At 45.6% G+C, this 18,957-nt stretch overlaps 1 protein-coding gene across 1 annotated transcript in view; it reads right to left on the bottom strand.

The window, feature by feature from the left end:
* Nucleotides 1–354: 354 nt before the first annotated feature.
* SRGAP1 (SLIT-ROBO Rho GTPase activating protein 1) overlaps nucleotides 355–18,957 on the bottom strand; it is a 67,369-nt gene continuing 48,766 nt past the window's right edge. The window contains exons 16-21 of the mRNA XM_054987887.1: nucleotides 18,325–18,549; nucleotides 17,394–17,473; nucleotides 13,493–13,673; nucleotides 7,165–7,299; nucleotides 6,452–6,797; nucleotides 355–1,733 (exon numbers count right to left, since the gene is read on the bottom strand). Of these exons, the coding sequence (XP_054843862.1) occupies nucleotides 1,356–1,733; nucleotides 6,452–6,797; nucleotides 7,165–7,299; nucleotides 13,493–13,673; nucleotides 17,394–17,473; nucleotides 18,325–18,549 (1,345 nt within the window). The 3' untranslated portion in view covers nucleotides 355–1,355. The remainder of the gene's footprint in view (nucleotides 1,734–6,451; nucleotides 6,798–7,164; nucleotides 7,300–13,492; nucleotides 13,674–17,393; nucleotides 17,474–18,324; nucleotides 18,550–18,957) is intronic.

Consider the following 18,957-nt stretch of genomic DNA (forward strand, 5'->3'; position numbering starts at 1 on the left):
GTGGGTCTATAGGTATCAGCTCAATCTTTCCCCCCCTTTATCAAAGTGTTTACATTCCAAATGTAGTATTCATATGATATCCATTAAGTGGCTGCTTAGTAATGTACAATACATTCTCCTGTGGACTGAAGGTGACCTTGAAAAAACATTCACAGAAACGATATGGCTTAGTGGTAGTTTGTGCAAAACAACGGTAGAGTTAGTTCACTTGTAATGACATTGAAGATCCTAATTGTGAAGCTCTATGCAAGTTGATTGCTTTCATTTCCACATAATGCATGAATTACACAAATGGAGAAGAGAATCACGCATAATGCATGAAAAAAAGTGTTGACATCTTTTGGAAAAAGGAAAGAAATTCTGGTAAATTTTATTCAGATTGTCAAGTAGAAAACAACAGCTTGGCCTATGAACAACCTCTTGCCTCAACAGAAGGAGTTATTCCAGTTTAGAAATAGATCAATTCATTTTAGTAAACAGAGTCCAGAAACACACTTCAACACAGGAGGATCTAGCAGCTTCAAACTAAAGGCATCACAATCTAAGTTTGAACAGTAATTAGCCCAAGGAATGTTTTGTTAAAAATAGTGGTTCAGCTACAGCTTTCTACCTGCATAAATATCCACAACAGTTGGCTCAAGATTGTAAACAAGTTTTGCAGTGAATTGTCTGTGAGATGTATTGGTGACTGAAAATCTAGCTTTATTGCAATACTGCAAGCCTACACATAACAGTTAGAAATTACTCCACATCGTCCTAGCAACAGGCTTTCACTGATCTAGACGAACTGCCATCTATACCACTGTTAGAAGCAAACTCACTCCTCTTATTCAGTCAGTAGGCTGTCCTAATACTGCCACCATGCTTACCCACTATTTAAAAGCAAGCATCACCACGATTCCACTCTCCCTACTCACTCCATATAGGTTACTCAATAATTTGCAGATGCCAGTCTTCTTATTCATGTCAGAACCAGTAACACAGAAGTAAACAAATCCATTAATGAATCCAATTTAAGTAACCATTCATAAAGGTTCCTTAATGAGTCTAAAAACTACAGTAGTAAATTATTGTACTACATGAGATTCTGGCTGTGCCCTGTGGTGCTTTTATTAGAAAAGGTGTAGAAGTTCAAGTAAAAGTATGTGTTCCTGTTGCTTTAAAATGACAGACTGAACTGTCCAGTTCAAAAACTGAACCCATGTTCAATGCCCATGTTAATGTTGAGATGCTACATTACAAACAACTTTCCCCATTATAAACATAAACCAATGGTGTTATGGAACTCCAGAGAGCTACCAGCAATCCATCTTCTTGGTGGTTCACTCCATGCTCATCACACAGCTGCTTCAATTTTACATTGTGCAAGACTTGTCTGTTGGACCTTGGGATGGAGAGGACGGGCCTATGCTTGGGTTTGTTTTTGGAAGAACTATGGGTTTGGGCCTAAGCGCAGGTGGTTTCAGCTGAACTCCCATTCTGGGTGCCACCATGGGCTTGAATGTACTCATGGTATCACTGGAAGAGCTAGTGCTACGTCGAATATGTGGCTCAGTGTTTCTTATCATGACATTGTGAATTGGACTTAATGATTCTGTTGAGGTGGTGCTAGAAGGAGAATTTTTCATTTGCTCCAATGTATCCAGTACTACATCTGGGGCATGCTTTGCAGAACTCTGACGCTCCAGTTCCCGGAGTTCATTCAAAGCTGTGTTCATTGTTTCTTCAATATCCTGTTCAGAGGGAAAAGAAATTGCTGGAATTTAATAATGTACACCAAAGAAAGTACTGAGGAAATGTGTGTATAAGTGTATCTATATAACAGACCAAATGTGATCAGCAGTAAGTTAATGATGTCTACGTGCTAGTAAAACCAATGACATGAGTTAGTTATGACTAAATTACGTCCAGTTGCTTTCAATAGGACTTAGCCACAGATAACTCTGAGCAGTTTGGGGCCTCTGACTAAAGCACGAGTCAGTGGAAACAGCCTCAGTGTGGCAGAGATAAAGCAGCTGTGACAGGCAGTGTCTTACTAAAAAGAAATAACTTAAATGCAATTGCAAGTGATATAATTGATATGGCTGTTTGATTAAAGAGTTTAATTGATTAATTTTATGCCTTGTAATTGGTTAATTACATGTAAGCACATGTAGAGATTACTGAAATCTCAAATCTTGAAATTCTGGCTGCTTCTATACAGGGATGGTTGTGGTTTCAGAGGCATTTGCAAGGGCAACGGAGCATCCACACCGAGTGATTCTTGGGTTTTGCATCCCCCTTCCCTTGGGCCCATCATTCCACTTCCCTTCTGTGTGATCAAAGGGGTTTTGCTTGCTTTGAAAAAAGGGGTAATGAGTGTGTCACTATAATATAGCAATTTATTATATTTAACTGCTGTTTTTTTAAAAAGCTGCCAACAAACTTGCCAGTGGCTGTGGGGCAGGGGTGGGGAGGGAAAGAGCTGCGTATAAGGGAATGGAGAGGGAAAATGGTACCAGATGTGTGGGGGGGGGGTTCAGAAATCCACATCTTCCCACCCACACGTGGCTAATATGCTCCGAATATGGTATTTCCAGAAACATTGAATCAAAGCAGGTTCTGGAAACACAAAGACGGCAAACAATGGAAGGGGAATGGGAGGAGGAGGTCATTTCCTGGATGCTCCAAAAAACTCTACTGTAGTTTGAGAGCCTGTGGCTCCACATCCATGTGGAAGCAGCCCCTGATGGAATTTTATTAAACAGTTACTGGTCATTGTTAGAATAAATGCCATGTTCAATATTTTCTTTTTCATACCCTTTTATCATAACACATCAGAACAAAAAATATAGCCTCAAAAAACCCTAAAAAGTCGTGCCCTTAGTCATCACCTTATAACACTGCCCCCCATTACCCACTAAACCAGTTCAAGCTTGCAGCTCAAAGAGTTTGCAAGAGGCTCCATACTAAGGACTGCTTCTGGGGTTTTTTTTAAACAGTTGTACCGGTTTGAACTGTGACAGATACTAATATATGCTTCATCCCTAAAACTTTACAATAAGAATTACAAAAAGCTGAAAGCCAAGGACAAAGGTTGAATAAAAAGGAGCACAGAAGAGAGCACAAGGTAAACAGGTCACAGATGCTGCAAACAAGAAAAGCTCTTCAGGTTGAGGAAAGGCTGTGTTGATGAAGCAGCTTGGAAAAAACGGGAGGAAGCTGGCGTTATAGCAACTTTATAGGAATAGGGAGTGGCTCCAAACAGAGAGCAGAAAGGGAGAGAAGGGAGCAAACAAGCAGGGGCATCAGGAGATGTGCTTGTTATTTCAAAACTAGTTTTGCCAAAACAGAAAGAACACTAAGTGTGTAGCCACTTGATCATAATGAGATACAAATAGATTAAACAAGAACAATACCAGGTGTTTCCTGCTTGCTTGAAGCACAATTCCTATGCTTTAGTTCAAGGGCCTTTGGAGAGAATTAAAAAAAAAACACGTTTCCATATGAATGCTATACTTTATTGCTAGCACAGTCCGGCACCTGTAGCTGGAATATTCTGTGTTTAAGCATAATAGATGGAGTAAGTAGTCTTGCTGCAACTGCAGCCCTGTTGTAAGGGACAATTTATTTAATAAATGATAAAGGAAGCACACATTTTAAATACCAAGCAAAGGTTCCAGAAATGGTGGGCTAGTGCAGTGTGGGGGCAGGGACAGATGCACATTTCAAACTTTTAGGAAAACTAGCACTTCTTAAATGCTTTCGAGCTATGTTAACGAATCCACAAGGAGATGTGTGCACATGCACACAGGCATACGGACAGGGCAGAGAGAGAGAGCTCAGCAGCAGTTATGTCACTGGTACTGTCCTGTAGGAGCCATGATACTTGCTCTCACAGCATGATACATTTCCCACAGCATTCACAATAACCACAGAGGCCCAATTGGGAGACAAATCCCACTTTGTCCAGCTTGCAATTTGCTGAGAAAATGCAATATACTCAGCAACAGGAGAATTTCATTAAGGCCAAGCATCTGAGTTCTATACAAAGAAGGAACTGCAAGTGCAACCCTGATTACAATATTTGATTGCGATATGGATATTCTGAAGAGGACATAAGTTCTGTCTCAGTAAATAATTATTAAGCTACATCATACTTCAAAGCAAAGGAGGCTACACTCTCTTACAAAACAGCTTCAGAATAGATACCTACAAATAATCTACTAACCAGAGAATGTATAGTTTGAAAGGAAAAAATATTCTTGCAGGTTCTTTAATGAGGACTGTATTTTTATGATGCTGATGGTACAACCTCTGTCCACACAAAAGGTCAAGTGCTGTTATCTGAGGGTCGACTTACACACAATATTATTTTATTAGATATCCTAGGAGACTTTTAAAAAAATATATTAACAAGGGTTATGTTATTTGTAAGAGGCATATATCTCTAGTGCTGGAATTATGATAAGGGAGAGCCTTCTCAGTAGAAGTACCAAGGCTCTGGAATGGTTCTGAGGAAAGGTTACCTTACTCTTTCTTCTGCTGACATTTCAGAGGCAAAGGTGGTGCTTTTCAGAATATACTTTGATTTCTGATTATATTCTTTTGTGGATTCTGTTCTTTTCTGCATTTTTATTAATTGTGTGCTGTACTTGTTTCATCTTTTGTTTAAACTTTTTATTTATGTCATTGTATTGTTTTTGCTGATTGTTACTGGCTGCTTAGGAAATTTACAAAGTCAAAAGGTGGGCTATAAGTAAAACGAACAAAAATAGAACTCTGTTCACACAGGTTTACAATCTAAAAAAACCACATATGCAAATAAAAAGGGGAGGGAGCTAAAGACAGACAATAGAGGAAAGGTAGCACTGAATTTAAAAAGAGGAATAATTGGGAAAAGAATGTGGAAACAGGCTAGTCTTAAAACCAACTTCAGGAGAGATGGTAGCCCAGTGGGAAAGCAGCTGCTTGGCATTCAGAAGGTCCAAGGCTCAATCCCTGGCGCATCCAGTAAAAAGGATCAGGTAGTAGGGCCTCTATCTAAGATCCTGGAGATCTGCTGCTATCAGAGGAAACAGGCCTGGCCTTGATGGCCAGTTTGATTTATGTGTTCCATGTGTGCATGTGAGGAACCTTTAAAAGAGAGGGAGGAACTGGATCTTATAAATAGCAAGGGGCAATAAGTTCCCAAAGGAAGTGGAGGTGTGAGACAGCAGGTGTAAGTTTTGATCTAACTAAATGACTGATACCAAAGGATTATAAGGACAGATTTTTGAAAGACAGATAAACGTATAGTTATTTAAAAGCAAGATGTACATTTTAAAAATGAGTATGATATTGGAAAAGGAAGCCAGTGCAACAATAAAAGTAAAGGAGAAACACTATCATATTTACAACCAAGCTGAACAGAGAAAGACAGATACAAGTGCTTTTAGATAGGATCAAAGAAAATCAACAAAATGGCATTAGAAAAATCAAGCCCAGATAAAATAGGAGGATAAACAAGGGTTTCAGTGGTATCTTCCATCTCCTTCCTCTGTCTCCTATCCAGTCATCATGCAAAGACATAGAGGACATGTACACTAACAATGTCACTAAGGCCTGGTCTCATGTACTTCCCTTGCTTTGCGTGGTTGGAGTAGATATACTTTTTGTATATCACAAGCTATAGCCATTACACCTGAATTGGCAAACTAATCTTCCCCTTCCTCATACCAGGATTGCAAACTCTGGTTTATTTATCCATTTAATTTAGATAAAAAATTTATACCCTCCTCTCTGCCCTCATCAGGGTTATCAGGGTAGAAAGCAAATTAAAACAATAAAAACGTATCTTCAAAACCATTAAAATGAAACAAAAACACTTCATTATAACAATTAAATTCAAAGCTAAAATAATGCACATACAAAAGCATAAAAGCAACAATTGAAACAGAGCATGAAAGAGGGATGACTAAGGAAATGCCATATGAAACAAACAAAAAACTTCACTTTGACCATAGTTTGCTATCTTACTTTGCAGGGCACACATAGTGGGGAAAGGCAGTTTAAGATATTTAAAGCAAACAAAACAGAGTTTTCTGATTCAGTCATAATGTCAAAATATGATTAATGCTAAAGTGAAAGATATTAATTCACTCCAACCTCATGAAGGGAAGGATGCATATGACCATATTGCTTATCATCTAGTGCCTGGCTTGGCATTTCATTTGAACCATGGCAGAGATAATCATAACAGAAAATTCCCTTTTAGTGTGGCAAGGTATCATCACTATTCAATTTGGACACAGATGAGTAATTTGGAAAGTAAGAAAGAATGTAAGAAGAAACAGTAACAGCATAAAAGGGTCCTAAACAAAGGTGGCAGCCTTTTTAAGGGCTGGCTATGATATACTGGGTCACAAAAACTCACACTAGCATCTCCTTCACAGAAAATGCAAGAGCATCTGTATTAACAAACAAGGCCCACCTGAGCAATTGACTCTGGGTCCAGTGGTTTGTGGTCATTGAAAACTGGATATTGGCCGGATGACGTTGATCTCCTAATTGGAGGGCTATCAATTTTCTTCAGTGACTCATGCCTACTAATATTGGTCAGGCTGCCATGGCCAGGCCTACGCCTCCTTTCTGGGCTGTCTGTATTAAGGCTGCGGTTTTGAAGGACAGCCCGAGATGTGCTGTGGCTTGCTGGACTGGCGGAACCTAACTCCAGTGATGAATTAGCAAGGCTGTGTGGAGGATGAACTGGACAGTGGCCATCGCTGGTCCTACCAGGACGTCTCCCAGGAAGTGGGATTTCAAATTTCTTGCGTTGCCTGCATGGAAACAGAGGAAAATCACAAGTGAAACTGATCTCTATATAAAGAATTCCTGCCATTACATGATCAAACAATTTGCAGCAGTAAGAGAATGTGAGCTGTGAAATCATTAGGTCATATTGCCTTAACCTTGAAATCTCTCACTGGCCTTAGGCAAGTCATTCAAAACCCTATACAGCAAAAATAAACTCTTGTACATGATTGCTGAAGGGACTACTAAGAAAACATGTGATAAACTCTCAGTTGGCATGCAGTGATGATGTCAATGCTAGTCTCTTATGACTCGGTTAAATTGTTTTTAAATCTGCCTTGAGTCTCAGCCAGAAAGGTGGATATAATAAAGCAACTAAATGAATAAATGTACCTTCCTAAGTAGATATCAGAATGACGATCAGTTGGCGAATTCATATCTTTAGATGAAGACTTGTCCTCTGTGACTGGCCCGCTGCTGGCTTCACTATCTCCCTTCTGGCTCAGTGTATCTGAGAATGTATCATCCCTGAGTAGAAAACATGCAGCATTAGGCTTTAGAAACCCATGTTCTTTGGATGGAAAGAGTAAAACAGGGTTAACATACCTGTAACTTATGTTCATCGAGTTCTTCTGTGCTGACACACATGGGGACTGCGCAGGCGCAGGCCAGCCACCGGAGAATTTTCTAGAGCTTCCATGGCTCCGAAGGGGCCGTTTGTCGCGCGCCTCAGCGACCGTCTTCCCGCCCAAACGGTCACGTGATCCTCCAGCGACCAACGGCCCCTTCCCTCAGTTCTCCCTTGCCGCCGCTTGACCAACACACTCCAGCCATAACACCTTAAAAACACCAATTTCTGTTACAGCCATCACAGTAGTGTGCATTGGAGTTCACAGCGGGGTAGGAGGGAGGGTTGTGTGTCAGCACAGAAGAACTCGATGAACATAAGTTACAGGTATGTTAACCCTGTTTTCATCTTCGTTCTTCTGTGCCTCCACACATGGGAGTGTACCAAGCTTCACACAATAAGGAAGGCGGGGGTGAAGTCCAACACAATTTTATTGAACAAACAAGAACAACAATAAATAGATATGCATATATACATCTATGTAAAAAACTGTGTAAGGACACATAAATACTCAATATTTACATATATACACACCCCCAGGTACATATATACACACTTTCACTCAAGGGTACCCAGCAGGTACGCCAAGAAAGTCATTCCAAAACTCCCTCAGGAAAAAAGGGAGTGTAAGACAGCCTTGGCCACAGATACATCCTGCTCCGCATTGACATCAACGGCGTAATGCCTGACAAAGGTGTCTGCAGAGGACCATGTGGCGGTTTTACAAATGTTAACCAGGGGCACCCCCCTGAGGAGTGCCGAAGAGGATGCTTGGGACCGCGTGGAGTGGGCTCTGACATGAAGCGGGCAAGCCACCCCTGCCAGGGAATAGGCCTTGCTAATGGCCGTCACAATCCACCTAGACAGGGTCTGTGAGGAAGCCCTGTTACCCTTGTCCTTGGCCCCAAAACATACAAACAGGTGAGGACAGGAGCGGAATCCCTTCGTCCTATCCAGGTAATAGGCTAGGGCCCTCTTCAAGTCTAGGGAATGAAGGGCCTTTTCCCCCTTAGAGGAAGGTTGAGGAAAGAATGCAGGCAGTGAGATATCCTGCGAGAGGTGGAAGGCGGACACCACCTTGGGCAGGAACCCGAGGCAGGGACGCAGGACCACCTTGTTGGGATGAAACACAAGAAAGGGAGGGTCAGACCGCAGTGCAGACAGCTCACTGACCCTTCTGGCCGATGTGACGGCCACCAAGAATGCTACCTTGTAGGATAGCATATCCAAGGGGCATGTAGCCATAGGTTCAAATGGAGGCAACATGAGACGTGAGAGCACCAAGGACAGCGACCACTGAGGCACTGGCGCCGACACAGGTGGGTAAAGATTGTACATGCCCTTAAGAAACTGGCGGGATTGTGGGTGAGAAAACACCGTAGCACCCTCAACTCGGGCGTGAGCAGCTGATATCGCTGCCAAGTGTACCTTGAGGGAGGACACCTTCAAGCCCAGGCCACGCAAGTGGCACAAATACTCGAATACAACCCCCAAGGGACTGCTGTCAGGCACCACTCCTCTGGCAAGTGCCCAGAGCTCAAACCTGCGCCACTTGGCCGCATAAGCGCGCCTAGTGGATGGCCGACGAGCATTCAGGAGGACCCTCTGTACCTCGTCAGTAAAGCCTATCGGGGAGGAACGATCCGCCAAGCCGTTAGGTGCAGCTTCCTGGGATCATGGTGGACTAGGCTCCCGTTTAAGAGAAGGTCTTGCCGAGGGGGCAGACTCACATATGTCCGTTGGGACATCCGCAGGAGCTTCGGGAACCAAACCTGCCGTGGCCAGAAGGGGGCCACTAGGATGCAGTCCGTCCCGTCCTCCTCTATCTTGCACAGGACCCTGGGAATCAAGGGGAACGGAGGAAACATGTAGTGCAAGCCCTGCGTCCACGTAAACTGGAAGGCATCCCCAATAGAGAGGGGGTCGCTCCCTGCCCTGGAACAGAACGTGTGGGCCTTGGTGGTCGCCGCAGTGGCGAACACGTCTATCACCGGATGACCCCACATCTGGAAGATCGGCCCAACGCACTCTCCGTTCAGTTCCCACTCGTGGTCTAGTAAAGGGGCCCTGCTGAGGGCATCTGCCCGGGCATTGTCTGACCCAGCCACGTGTATAGCACGGAGCGACACGCCGTTCTTGATAGCCCACTGCCAAGTGAGTGTGGCTTCCCGGCACAGGGCCATGGACACTGTGCCCCCCTGCTGATTCACGTAGTACATGGCAGTCGTGTTGTCCGTCTGCACCAAGACCTGACGATTCCTCAGCAGTGCTGTAAGAGACACAAGTGCAAAACGAATGGCCCTTAGTTCAAGCACATTGATATGGAGGGTCTTTTCCCTGTCAGACCAGACATCTTGCACAGACACATCACCACAGTAAGCCCCCCATCCCAACAGAGAGGCATCAGTGGTAACCGTGATGTCATGGTGTTGATACCCAAAAGGGGTCCCTCTAAACAAGTTGTCATCAGACAGCCACCAGTCCAAGGAGGAGAGGATGACCCTCGGGATAGAGAATTTGAGGGACGGAGGGTGCAACAGAGCATCGTACCTCCGCACAAACCAGTTCTGGAGAGGGCGCATACGCAGCCTAGCGAAAGGCACCACAGAGGTGGCCGCTGCCATATGCCCTAGTAAGCACTGGATAGAGCGCACAGACTGGAATCGGTTCCTTTTAAACATGGACACTAGACCCCTTAGGGACCGAGCCCTCTCCAAGGGGAGCAGGGCCTTACCCTCCACAGAGTCTAACAGTGCACCAATGTAGGACACCTTGCAGTTGGGCACCAGCTTGGACTTCTCCAAGTTCACCAGGAGCCCCAGGCGTTGGCAAGTGCTAAGTACCAAGCCAATGTCCTGCACCAGCCTAGACTCCAATTCAGCCACGATGAGCCAGTCATCGAGGTACGGAAAGATGGTACAGCCGTCTTCCCGTAGGAAGGAAACCACAGGGGCCACACATTTAGTGAACACTCGCGGGGCAGTGGACAGGCCAAAGGGGAGCACCTTATACCGGAAAACCCTTTGCCGGTAAACAAAGCTCAGGTACTTCCTGTGCTCCTTCCGTATGCCCACGTGAAAGTATGCGTCTTTTAAGTCAAGAACCGCAAACCAATCTCCCTGTTTCAGCAAGGCGATCACAGCCGCCAACGTAACCATTTTGAATTTGGTCACCTTGAGGAAGGCATTAAGGCCCCTCAGATCTAAAATGGGACGTAAGCCCCCATCCTTCTTAGGGACCAGGAAGAACCTAGAGAAGAAACCCTTTACAGAGTCCTCATAGGGCAATTCTTCCACAGCACCCTTGGCCAAGAGCGACACGATCTCCGCATCCAGCTCGGCCATAGTGTTATTGACAGCTGTCAGGGGTGAACTGCATCTGGGCAGCTCAACAAACTCCAGCCCGTATCCCAGTTCAACAATAGTTAAGACCCATGAGTCAGATGTTATTGACTCCCACTCAGAGAGGAGTGGACTAAGTCTGTCCGAAAAGTTCGGGAATACGGCTGGCGCGACCCGTCAGTACTGCCTCCCGGCGCCCTGCTGATCTTTCTGCTGGGCCGGTTGTTGTGACGGGCGAGGCTTGAAGGGCCGACGCCTCCTCTGCTGTTGTGCGGGAGGGTATGGCCGCTGCTGGTAGGCAGGATACGGTTGGTAGCCCGGCCGCTGATGTTGGTATCTGCCCTGGTAGTGGTAAGGGCCGGACCGGGGAGCGTACCGTGGCCTGGAGGAGGGCTTGTCCGCTGGAGCCAGACCCAAGGACCGCGCCGTCTGCCTGTCCTCTTTTTTCTTTTTCAGGGTCTCGTCGGTCGATTTGGAGAACAGCGAGTCCCCTTCAAAGGGCATGCTCTCCACCCTGGAACGCACCTCCTGGGACAGGGCCGTAGACCGCAACCAGGAGTGGCGCCTGAGGACCACCGCCGAAGCCATCCCCCGAGCAGCAGTGTCAGCAGCGTGGCTCCCGGCATTCATCTGCTGCTTAGACAGCCGGACAGCCTCTGTTTGCAGCAGGGACACCACAGCCTTCTGCTCAGGTGGAAGGTCCCGGGTATAGGATGCCAACTTCTCCCAGAGGTACAGCTGGTACCCTGCCATGATGGTCTGGTAGTTGGCAATCCTCAGACCCAGCGAAGCGACGATGTACTGGCGCCTGCCCATGGCATCCAGCTTCTTGCCCTCTTTATCGGCAGGCACCGAGGAGTGACCCGACCGTCGGGGGTTGAATTCCTCCGTGACCAAGGAGGAAGGTGGAGGGTGTTTCACCAGTGCCGGCCAGGTACCCTGCTTGATCTTGTAGAGCTGCTCAATCCTCTTGGATGTTGGAGGCTGATCACAGGGCACCTGCCATACCTTCTCCACGATTTCCTCAATACCCTCGAGCATTGGAAACCCAACGTACGCCGGATTATCCCCGTAAATACGTTTGAGGAGCTTGTCCTTGGTCTTCGGGGCTGCTGAAGAGATGTCCATCTCGAGAGCCTTGGCCATTCTTGCCATCTGGTCGGCGTAGATGCGGAGGTCCTCGAATGGGGAGTCCGCAGATGGCACCAGCTCCTCAGCTGGCGATGGTTCGGACCAGGACTCCGACCGGTAGCCGCCAAAGCTCTCGACATCCTCCTCATCGGAACCGAGCTGGGATTCCGGAACCTGGAGCGGAGGGGGAGCCCACGCCGACCTCGATGTCGAAGGCCTCGGTTCCGACACGGAGAAGCCTGCAGGTGCCCCTTCCCACTGGCAACGGTATGGCGAGGGGAGGTAGGAAGCCTGTCGATGCCGGGACGCAGTGGACCGGACTGATCGGACACTGTCCCCGGAACCATGCCGCTCACGACCGACCGGAGGTGGAGACGGACGGACAGGCGACGGACGGCTCCGACGAGGAGACGGGCTCGGTTCCAGCCTCGGCGACCGAAGGGGAAGCGATGGTCGGCTCCGACGGCGCGGGCTCGGCTCCGGCCCCGACGAGAATTCCGCGGGCACCGTCTCGAAGGCCATCGGATCCGGCACTGGCACGGAGATGTCTTCTGGCTCCGGGGAGCCCAGATGAGGGGAAGGCGTGTGAGGAAGCACGATGACCTCCTCTTGAGGAGCGGGACGCGGCGACCGGTGATGCTTGGTCTTCTTCTTCTTCTTTGCTGGTTCCGAAGAAGACCTCGGAACCGACGCGCTCCTCGCCTTCGAAGGGGACCTCGGCTTCGACCTCTTCGCTTTGATCGGGATCGAACCGGTCGTCGGTTCCGACCGGGGACTCGGTACCAGGATCCTCGGTTCCGAAGCTGGTCTCGGATCCGACCTGGTAGATGACGCGCTACGGGGCGGCCGCACCGGTCCCTGCGCTGGAGAGGCCGCTCTCGACGCCGAGGTACTCGGGGGACGCGGTTTCGACCCCGACCTCGCGGAGGCCACTGAGCCAGCTCTCGAATGCCGTTCGGCAGAGGGGCTTGGGCCGGCCTTGGAGGAGGGCAACGGAGCGCCTCCGGACATGACCTTCTGCCACAGGGAGGAGTTCAGTCGGGCCTTGCGCTCCTGCCGGGCCTTGCTGGTGAAGCCCTGGCAAATCTTACAGGCCGTCACATTATGGGTCTCCCCCAAACAGAACAGGCACAGTTCATGGCCATCGGTCTTGGCCATTTTAGTGTGGCATTGCAGGCAATGCTTGAAGAGAGCCTTAGAGGCCATCTTCAGGGGCACGCGAAAGGAAGGTCAAAACAGTCCGAGTCAAATTACCGAGTCCACAACAAAGTCCAAAACGAGATCCGAAGAATAGTCGAGGTCACGAAGTCCGAAGTCAAAAGCCAAGCAATCAGTCAGAATAAAGCACGAAGCACAAAAGCACAGAGCAACGAAGCTCACGTTCTCTCCAAGCGGCGGCAAGAAGAGAACTGAGGGAAGGGGCCGTTGGTCGCTGGAGGATCACGTGACCGTTTGGGCGGGAAGATGGTCGCTGAGGCGCGCGACAAACGGCCCCTTCGGAGCCATGGAAGCTCTAGAAAATTCTCCGGCGGCTGGCCTGCGCCTGCGCAGTCCCCATGTGTGGAGGCACAGAAGAACGAAGATGAACTCAGGCATTTCGTATCAGTGAATTGTTGCTTACATATCCTGAACCACGATGTATTGGTGAGGTACGAGGCCATCAATCCCATTGTGTCTTCCTTCCCACCAGTCATCAGAAGCTCGATGATATAAAAGTAGAGAGGCTCCTTTTTTGAAGGAGAGCTCTCGCGCAGATCTTCCTACGTAATCAAACTTGGCAATAGCTTCTATTGGTTCACATTCTGTGAAGAAAAAGCAAACAACGAAGATGTTAAACCTGAAAAATGATTTTCAGTAGTAAAAAACATATAGCTTGAATGACTATTAAAAGCAAAAAGAGATAAAGGAGGAGAAAAAAACCTGTATTTATCCAGAAGTATTTATCTACAAATCTCAGAAGGCATACAGCCAGCTACCTTAGACATTGTGGAACCCTTTCTGCACATTTCAAATATTTGTAATGAGATAAGCAGAGTAAAAAAAAGTCTTGGGATTTGTAAGACAGCTAGAAGCATGGAACGCTCTAGCGTAAGTATACTGTTTGCTGCCACAGCAGTATACATATAGGGACAAACACATGGCATTCCAGTCAGGTGTGGTTCAAATATTTATGTATGTATGTATGTATTTATTTATTAGACTTATTATACACACACACACATATTGTATATATAATTGTGTGTGTGTTTGTGTGTGTGTGTATCTATATATATCTATATCTATATCTATATCTATCTATATCTATATAAATTGTTGTTATTCTGTCTTTCTCACTGAGATCCAAGGCAGATTACATACTGCAAGTGAATACAATATAATCAACTAACAACAAAGCCCATTGTGGCAAAAAATACAATAGGCTCTAGAAAGGGCAGGGGGGCCAGGCTGGACATTGCCCTCTCTCTCCACACCAATCGCAGCGGGGAGAGGGGAGGGTGGCTGGGCCAGGCATGGACACCTCCCTGCGCCCCGATCTGGGGCGGGGGGAGGAGGGCAGGATGGTAGGGCCAGGCATTGCCCTCTCCCCAGTGCCCCAATCTGGGGTGGGGGGAGGAGGGTAGGGTGGTGGGGCTGGGCACTGCCCCCTCCCCAGCACCCTGATCATGGTGGGGAAGGGTTGGGAGGTGCAAGCGCCTGTCCTGCTGCCTGCTCGCCCCAAGTGGAGGGCTGTGCAATGGGTGGGCCCTTCCCTCTGCCAGCAGATCAGCTGGGGAGGGACGCAGCTGATTCGCCTGCAGCCCCTTTCCCGCTGATCAGCTGGGGAGGGAGGTTGCTGACTTTCCCACCACCCCTTCCCTGGCCAATCAGCAGCTGTCTGCCCTCCGGGGGGAGGGATCGGCTTGCAAGGCCTTCCTTCTGCAATGGCACCCTCTGGAAGCCATATTGGCGACACAGGCACACCGGGGGGAAAGTGCCCTGTCAGCAATACAGCTTGCCTTTTATATATCAGGATAAGCAACTATATTGGTTATTTGGATGTTTATTTGGAAACACTAGTATTCTTTTATGAACCTCCTCTAAATGCTTTTGATTTAGGGTCTGGTCCAAAGTTTCTGGAACATATTTTTCAGATTCAGATCATTTTGGCACTAAATTACAACAGCTTTTCAAAGCAATTTGATGAAAGGTGCCTTAACATCATGACTCCATCTAAATAACTAATTCCGTTTTAACTTCTCTCTTGGATTACAGTTAAAGAACCACTTTTTGTTTCCTTCCATCTATGAATACAGAAGTTAGCATGGTATGCCAATAACAACTCATACATTTCTGTATGAATTCTATATTCACAATTATTCAACCATTGGGGGAAATTCCCTGTTATTTCCTTTTGAAAACAGATATCATCATGAACTGTTTGCTCTACTTGCTGGATGCATCTAATATGCAGTTATTTCACCAATTTGATGAAATTCCATTTAAGTGAATTCACTCCTGAGACAAATTCCTAGGAAAATATTTCGGCCTGTGCTTCACATTGTTTGTAATGCAATTGCATATGATTGCTGTATTTACAGCTACTTCCTATTCTGACCTAAATCTTTGAGAGATTGGAATGATGGGATGCTAAGTTTCTAGAATCTTTAAAGATATACTACAATGAAAGTATTATGAAGTAACTTTTAAAAGTCCCAACTTCTTTAGTAACATTGGAATATGTGATTGTGGCTTCACTCAAAGCAAGTAAGAAAAAATCACTTGACTGTGTATTACAGGAAGAAACATTAAAGTCATAATTGGAATTGTTGCTCAGGGGAATTTCTTGGGGCTGCTGAGGAATGGGAGCACTGTGCCTGGACTAATGATCTTTCCTGTCTGTGTGCATGTTTAGCACAAGGAATGTGGTTGCAGAAGGGGACCGAACCCGCTTCTTCAGGCCTCTCTGTCTGCCTTTCATGGGGTCTTATTGACTTACATCATCTGTGCAGAGTGGGTATAGGGTACTGAGGTGCTGGTGCTATATGAGTGATGGACTGGCACTGGGGTTACATTTTTCATTTTAGCCAAAAGCAAGTTGTATTTCCTGTAAATGTTGATGCTGTTACTCAAAGCAGCTCAGTGTTGAATTGTGGGAATTCTACTGTTATTGGGAATATCTGAGTTTATTAAAACATCTAGAAGAATTAAATTGCTTTCCATTTCTTGGGCAAGAGAAAGCTGTTACTGAGCATACTGTAGCTTCTTTTAATATTTATGAAGGGTCAACAGTGCTCAAGGTACTGCACAGAGAACAGAAGCAACAGTCACCTTGATTCATTCAGGAGCTGTAATACCCAAGGAAACAGGCTTTCATACATATCTCTGTAGTTAAATAAGGAGTGGTATATTCAAACAGGTATTACACTTGCAGACTCCAAGTCTCATCCGATGCTGATAGTGGAGCACATGCAGTTCTTTAAAAGCAAGCAGGAACCCTACTAATCAGCAGTTTATGAATGAAAGCAGGAAGAGCAACTTAATTCAGACCATCCGCTTGCTATTTCCGCCCCTACCAAATAGCTGACCAGAGTGAGTCAGGTTTATGAAGCTTTATGAAGCATCCTGTAGATTTATGAAAGGCGGGAGGGCTGGGACACTTGTACAATCTAAGTAGTTTATAAAAAGTTGATCCAATTCTGCTTATGCCAGACATCCAGGCATCCAAGCTACAGCAATTAAAATGCTTATGAAAGAAAGCATGTTTGGGCCACTTCTACAGTCTGGATTCCAAAATAGTAGCCTATTGCAGTGTAAAAGAGTTATGGGGCACCTTAAAATTGTTTTATTGAAGCATGAGCTTCAGATAGAGAGCCAGTGTGGAGTAGTGGTTAGAGTGATGGACTGGGATCTGGGAGACCCCAGGTTTGAGTCCCCGCTCTGTCATGGAAGTGTGCTGGGTGACCTTGGGCCAGTCACATACTCTCAGCCTCACCTACCACTCAGAGTTGTTGTGAGGGAAAAAGGGAGGAGAGTGATATACACCACTTTGGAGCCACACAGGAGAAAAGCAAGGCCTAAATGAAACAAAAATAATAATGAAATAAAACAGAAGTGCCTACATCATTTGGAGCAAGGACATTGCGTAACAGGTCCAAGAGTGTGGGGCTAATCTTTGCAGGAAACTGATCCACACTCATGAGAAAAAAGGGGCCTTGCTTTTTTAGCACAGAGAGCAAAAAGTAAAACAATCACTCAAGTGTAGCACATCTTGCAGAATTTAAAATGGCATTTAGAACATAAAATGGCACTAAAAACAATTATGTGCTGATGGATGCAGAAAATTTTCACTTGACCTTCCTGTAACTATGTTCACCAGGAAAGAAGCAAGGAAACAGCTGGTTAATGACAGACAGAGCAGTGTTAAAAACAAAAATTACGCAGAAAAATTTTGAATCAAGGATATTATGTCAGACATTCTTCATTTAACATGGGCTGTTCTGAGGAAAACAGCCTCTTTCTACAAACCATAAAACAGGTCATACCATCTTCACTGGTGTGCAGTTCTGTACTGGCATCCAGGTCTACTTCTTCTAAGGTACCATGTTCACTATAAGGACTATCACTGCAGAGACAAAACATGTGAGTTAATACTTTGTGGTTGGATATATGACTCATTAGTAGCATCCAGTAACCTATCATAAGGAGGGAAGGCAGCATGGCATAGCCCGATCTCATAAGATCTTGGAAGCTACAAAGGGTCAGTACTTGGAAGGGTGATCATCAAGGAAGATGGCAGAGGAAGGCAATGGCAAACCACCTCTGCTTCTCACTTGCCTTGAAAGCCCCTTGCTGGGGTTGCCATAAGTCAGTTGCAACTTGACAGCATGTACAAACACAAACTATCCTACCAACTTACTGCTTCTGCAGATAATCACAGTATTTTCACAATATGTATCTGGCCTAAAACAAACAGTACACATTTTTGAACTCCAGCAGAGGAATGAGCAGGAAAGATATGAGGTGGAGTCCAATTTAAATAGTCAATGGGAACCAGGTCAAGGAGGACTACATTCGCTGTACTTGGTTTGGGGGAGAAGGACGGGGAACAACTTTCTGCTATAGAAAAAAGCACTTAGGTCTCATTTGTGGATTTCATTTGAAGTGCCCCTAATTTGGGAACTAGCACAGTTGCAGGGGCAAATTTTCAACAAATCTATATAAAATTTTAATTTTACACAACTTTGCTATTGAGGATGAATGTTTTCCCCATCTATGTAAAACTTTAAAGGGAGCAGAGTTGCAAAACAACAACAACAAAAACAACCCACTCTACAATCGCTAAACTAAGCAACAATTTTAATTTTTCGATGGACCCCAAACAGAATTTCAGGTATGTGTCAGTCTTGTTATTCATACATAAATAGAGTCAGGCTGATGCTGATAAAAGACTGAAAAGAACATCCTCTGTCTTACCAGTAATCATCTCCTGCCATACATTTTTCATAAACTGGGCCATCAAGCTCCTTAGCATCTGGGAAAATGGTTTCATGATGAATGATGATAGTTTTTATTATTTCATTCACGTGAGCCTGACATGACACCTGTTCTTGTATGTCCGGAACAGGCATCAGAGTTGGGCCAAAACAAATGGCCAGGTTGTAAGGATCCATCATATTTTCATCACTGTACTGCGATAGGCTTTTAAAAAAAATAAAAAGAGGCAAAAGATAAGAAGGGGTTTGGTTTTTGCTTGACTTTTTGAAACAGGTATATTACTCTCACCACCCCGTTTTGTTGTTTAATCTCGTACTTAAATATCATTAAAGAAACCTGAATTAGAACTTTTCCTGACTGGCAATAACATGAAAATATATGGAGTACTCTTTGAGAATAACCAGTAAAGATACAGATACAGGTCTGAAGCAACATAACACCCAGGCAACATATATAAAGCACTGCATCAACAGTTTTGAAAGGACTCAACAGTTATAAGTAAAAAGAATAACAGACATGGTTAAGGGAAAATTAAAGTAGCCATCTCAACAAAGATCTGCAGTTTTGCCAAAAAATGATGAGAAGCAGAAATGGTGAGCAAAGGACCAGTGG

Source organism: Eublepharis macularius, chromosome 9 (genome assembly GCF_028583425.1).
Source record: "Eublepharis macularius isolate TG4126 chromosome 9, MPM_Emac_v1.0, whole genome shotgun sequence".
Taxonomy (NCBI): Eukaryota; Metazoa; Chordata; class Lepidosauria; order Squamata; family Eublepharidae; genus Eublepharis; species Eublepharis macularius.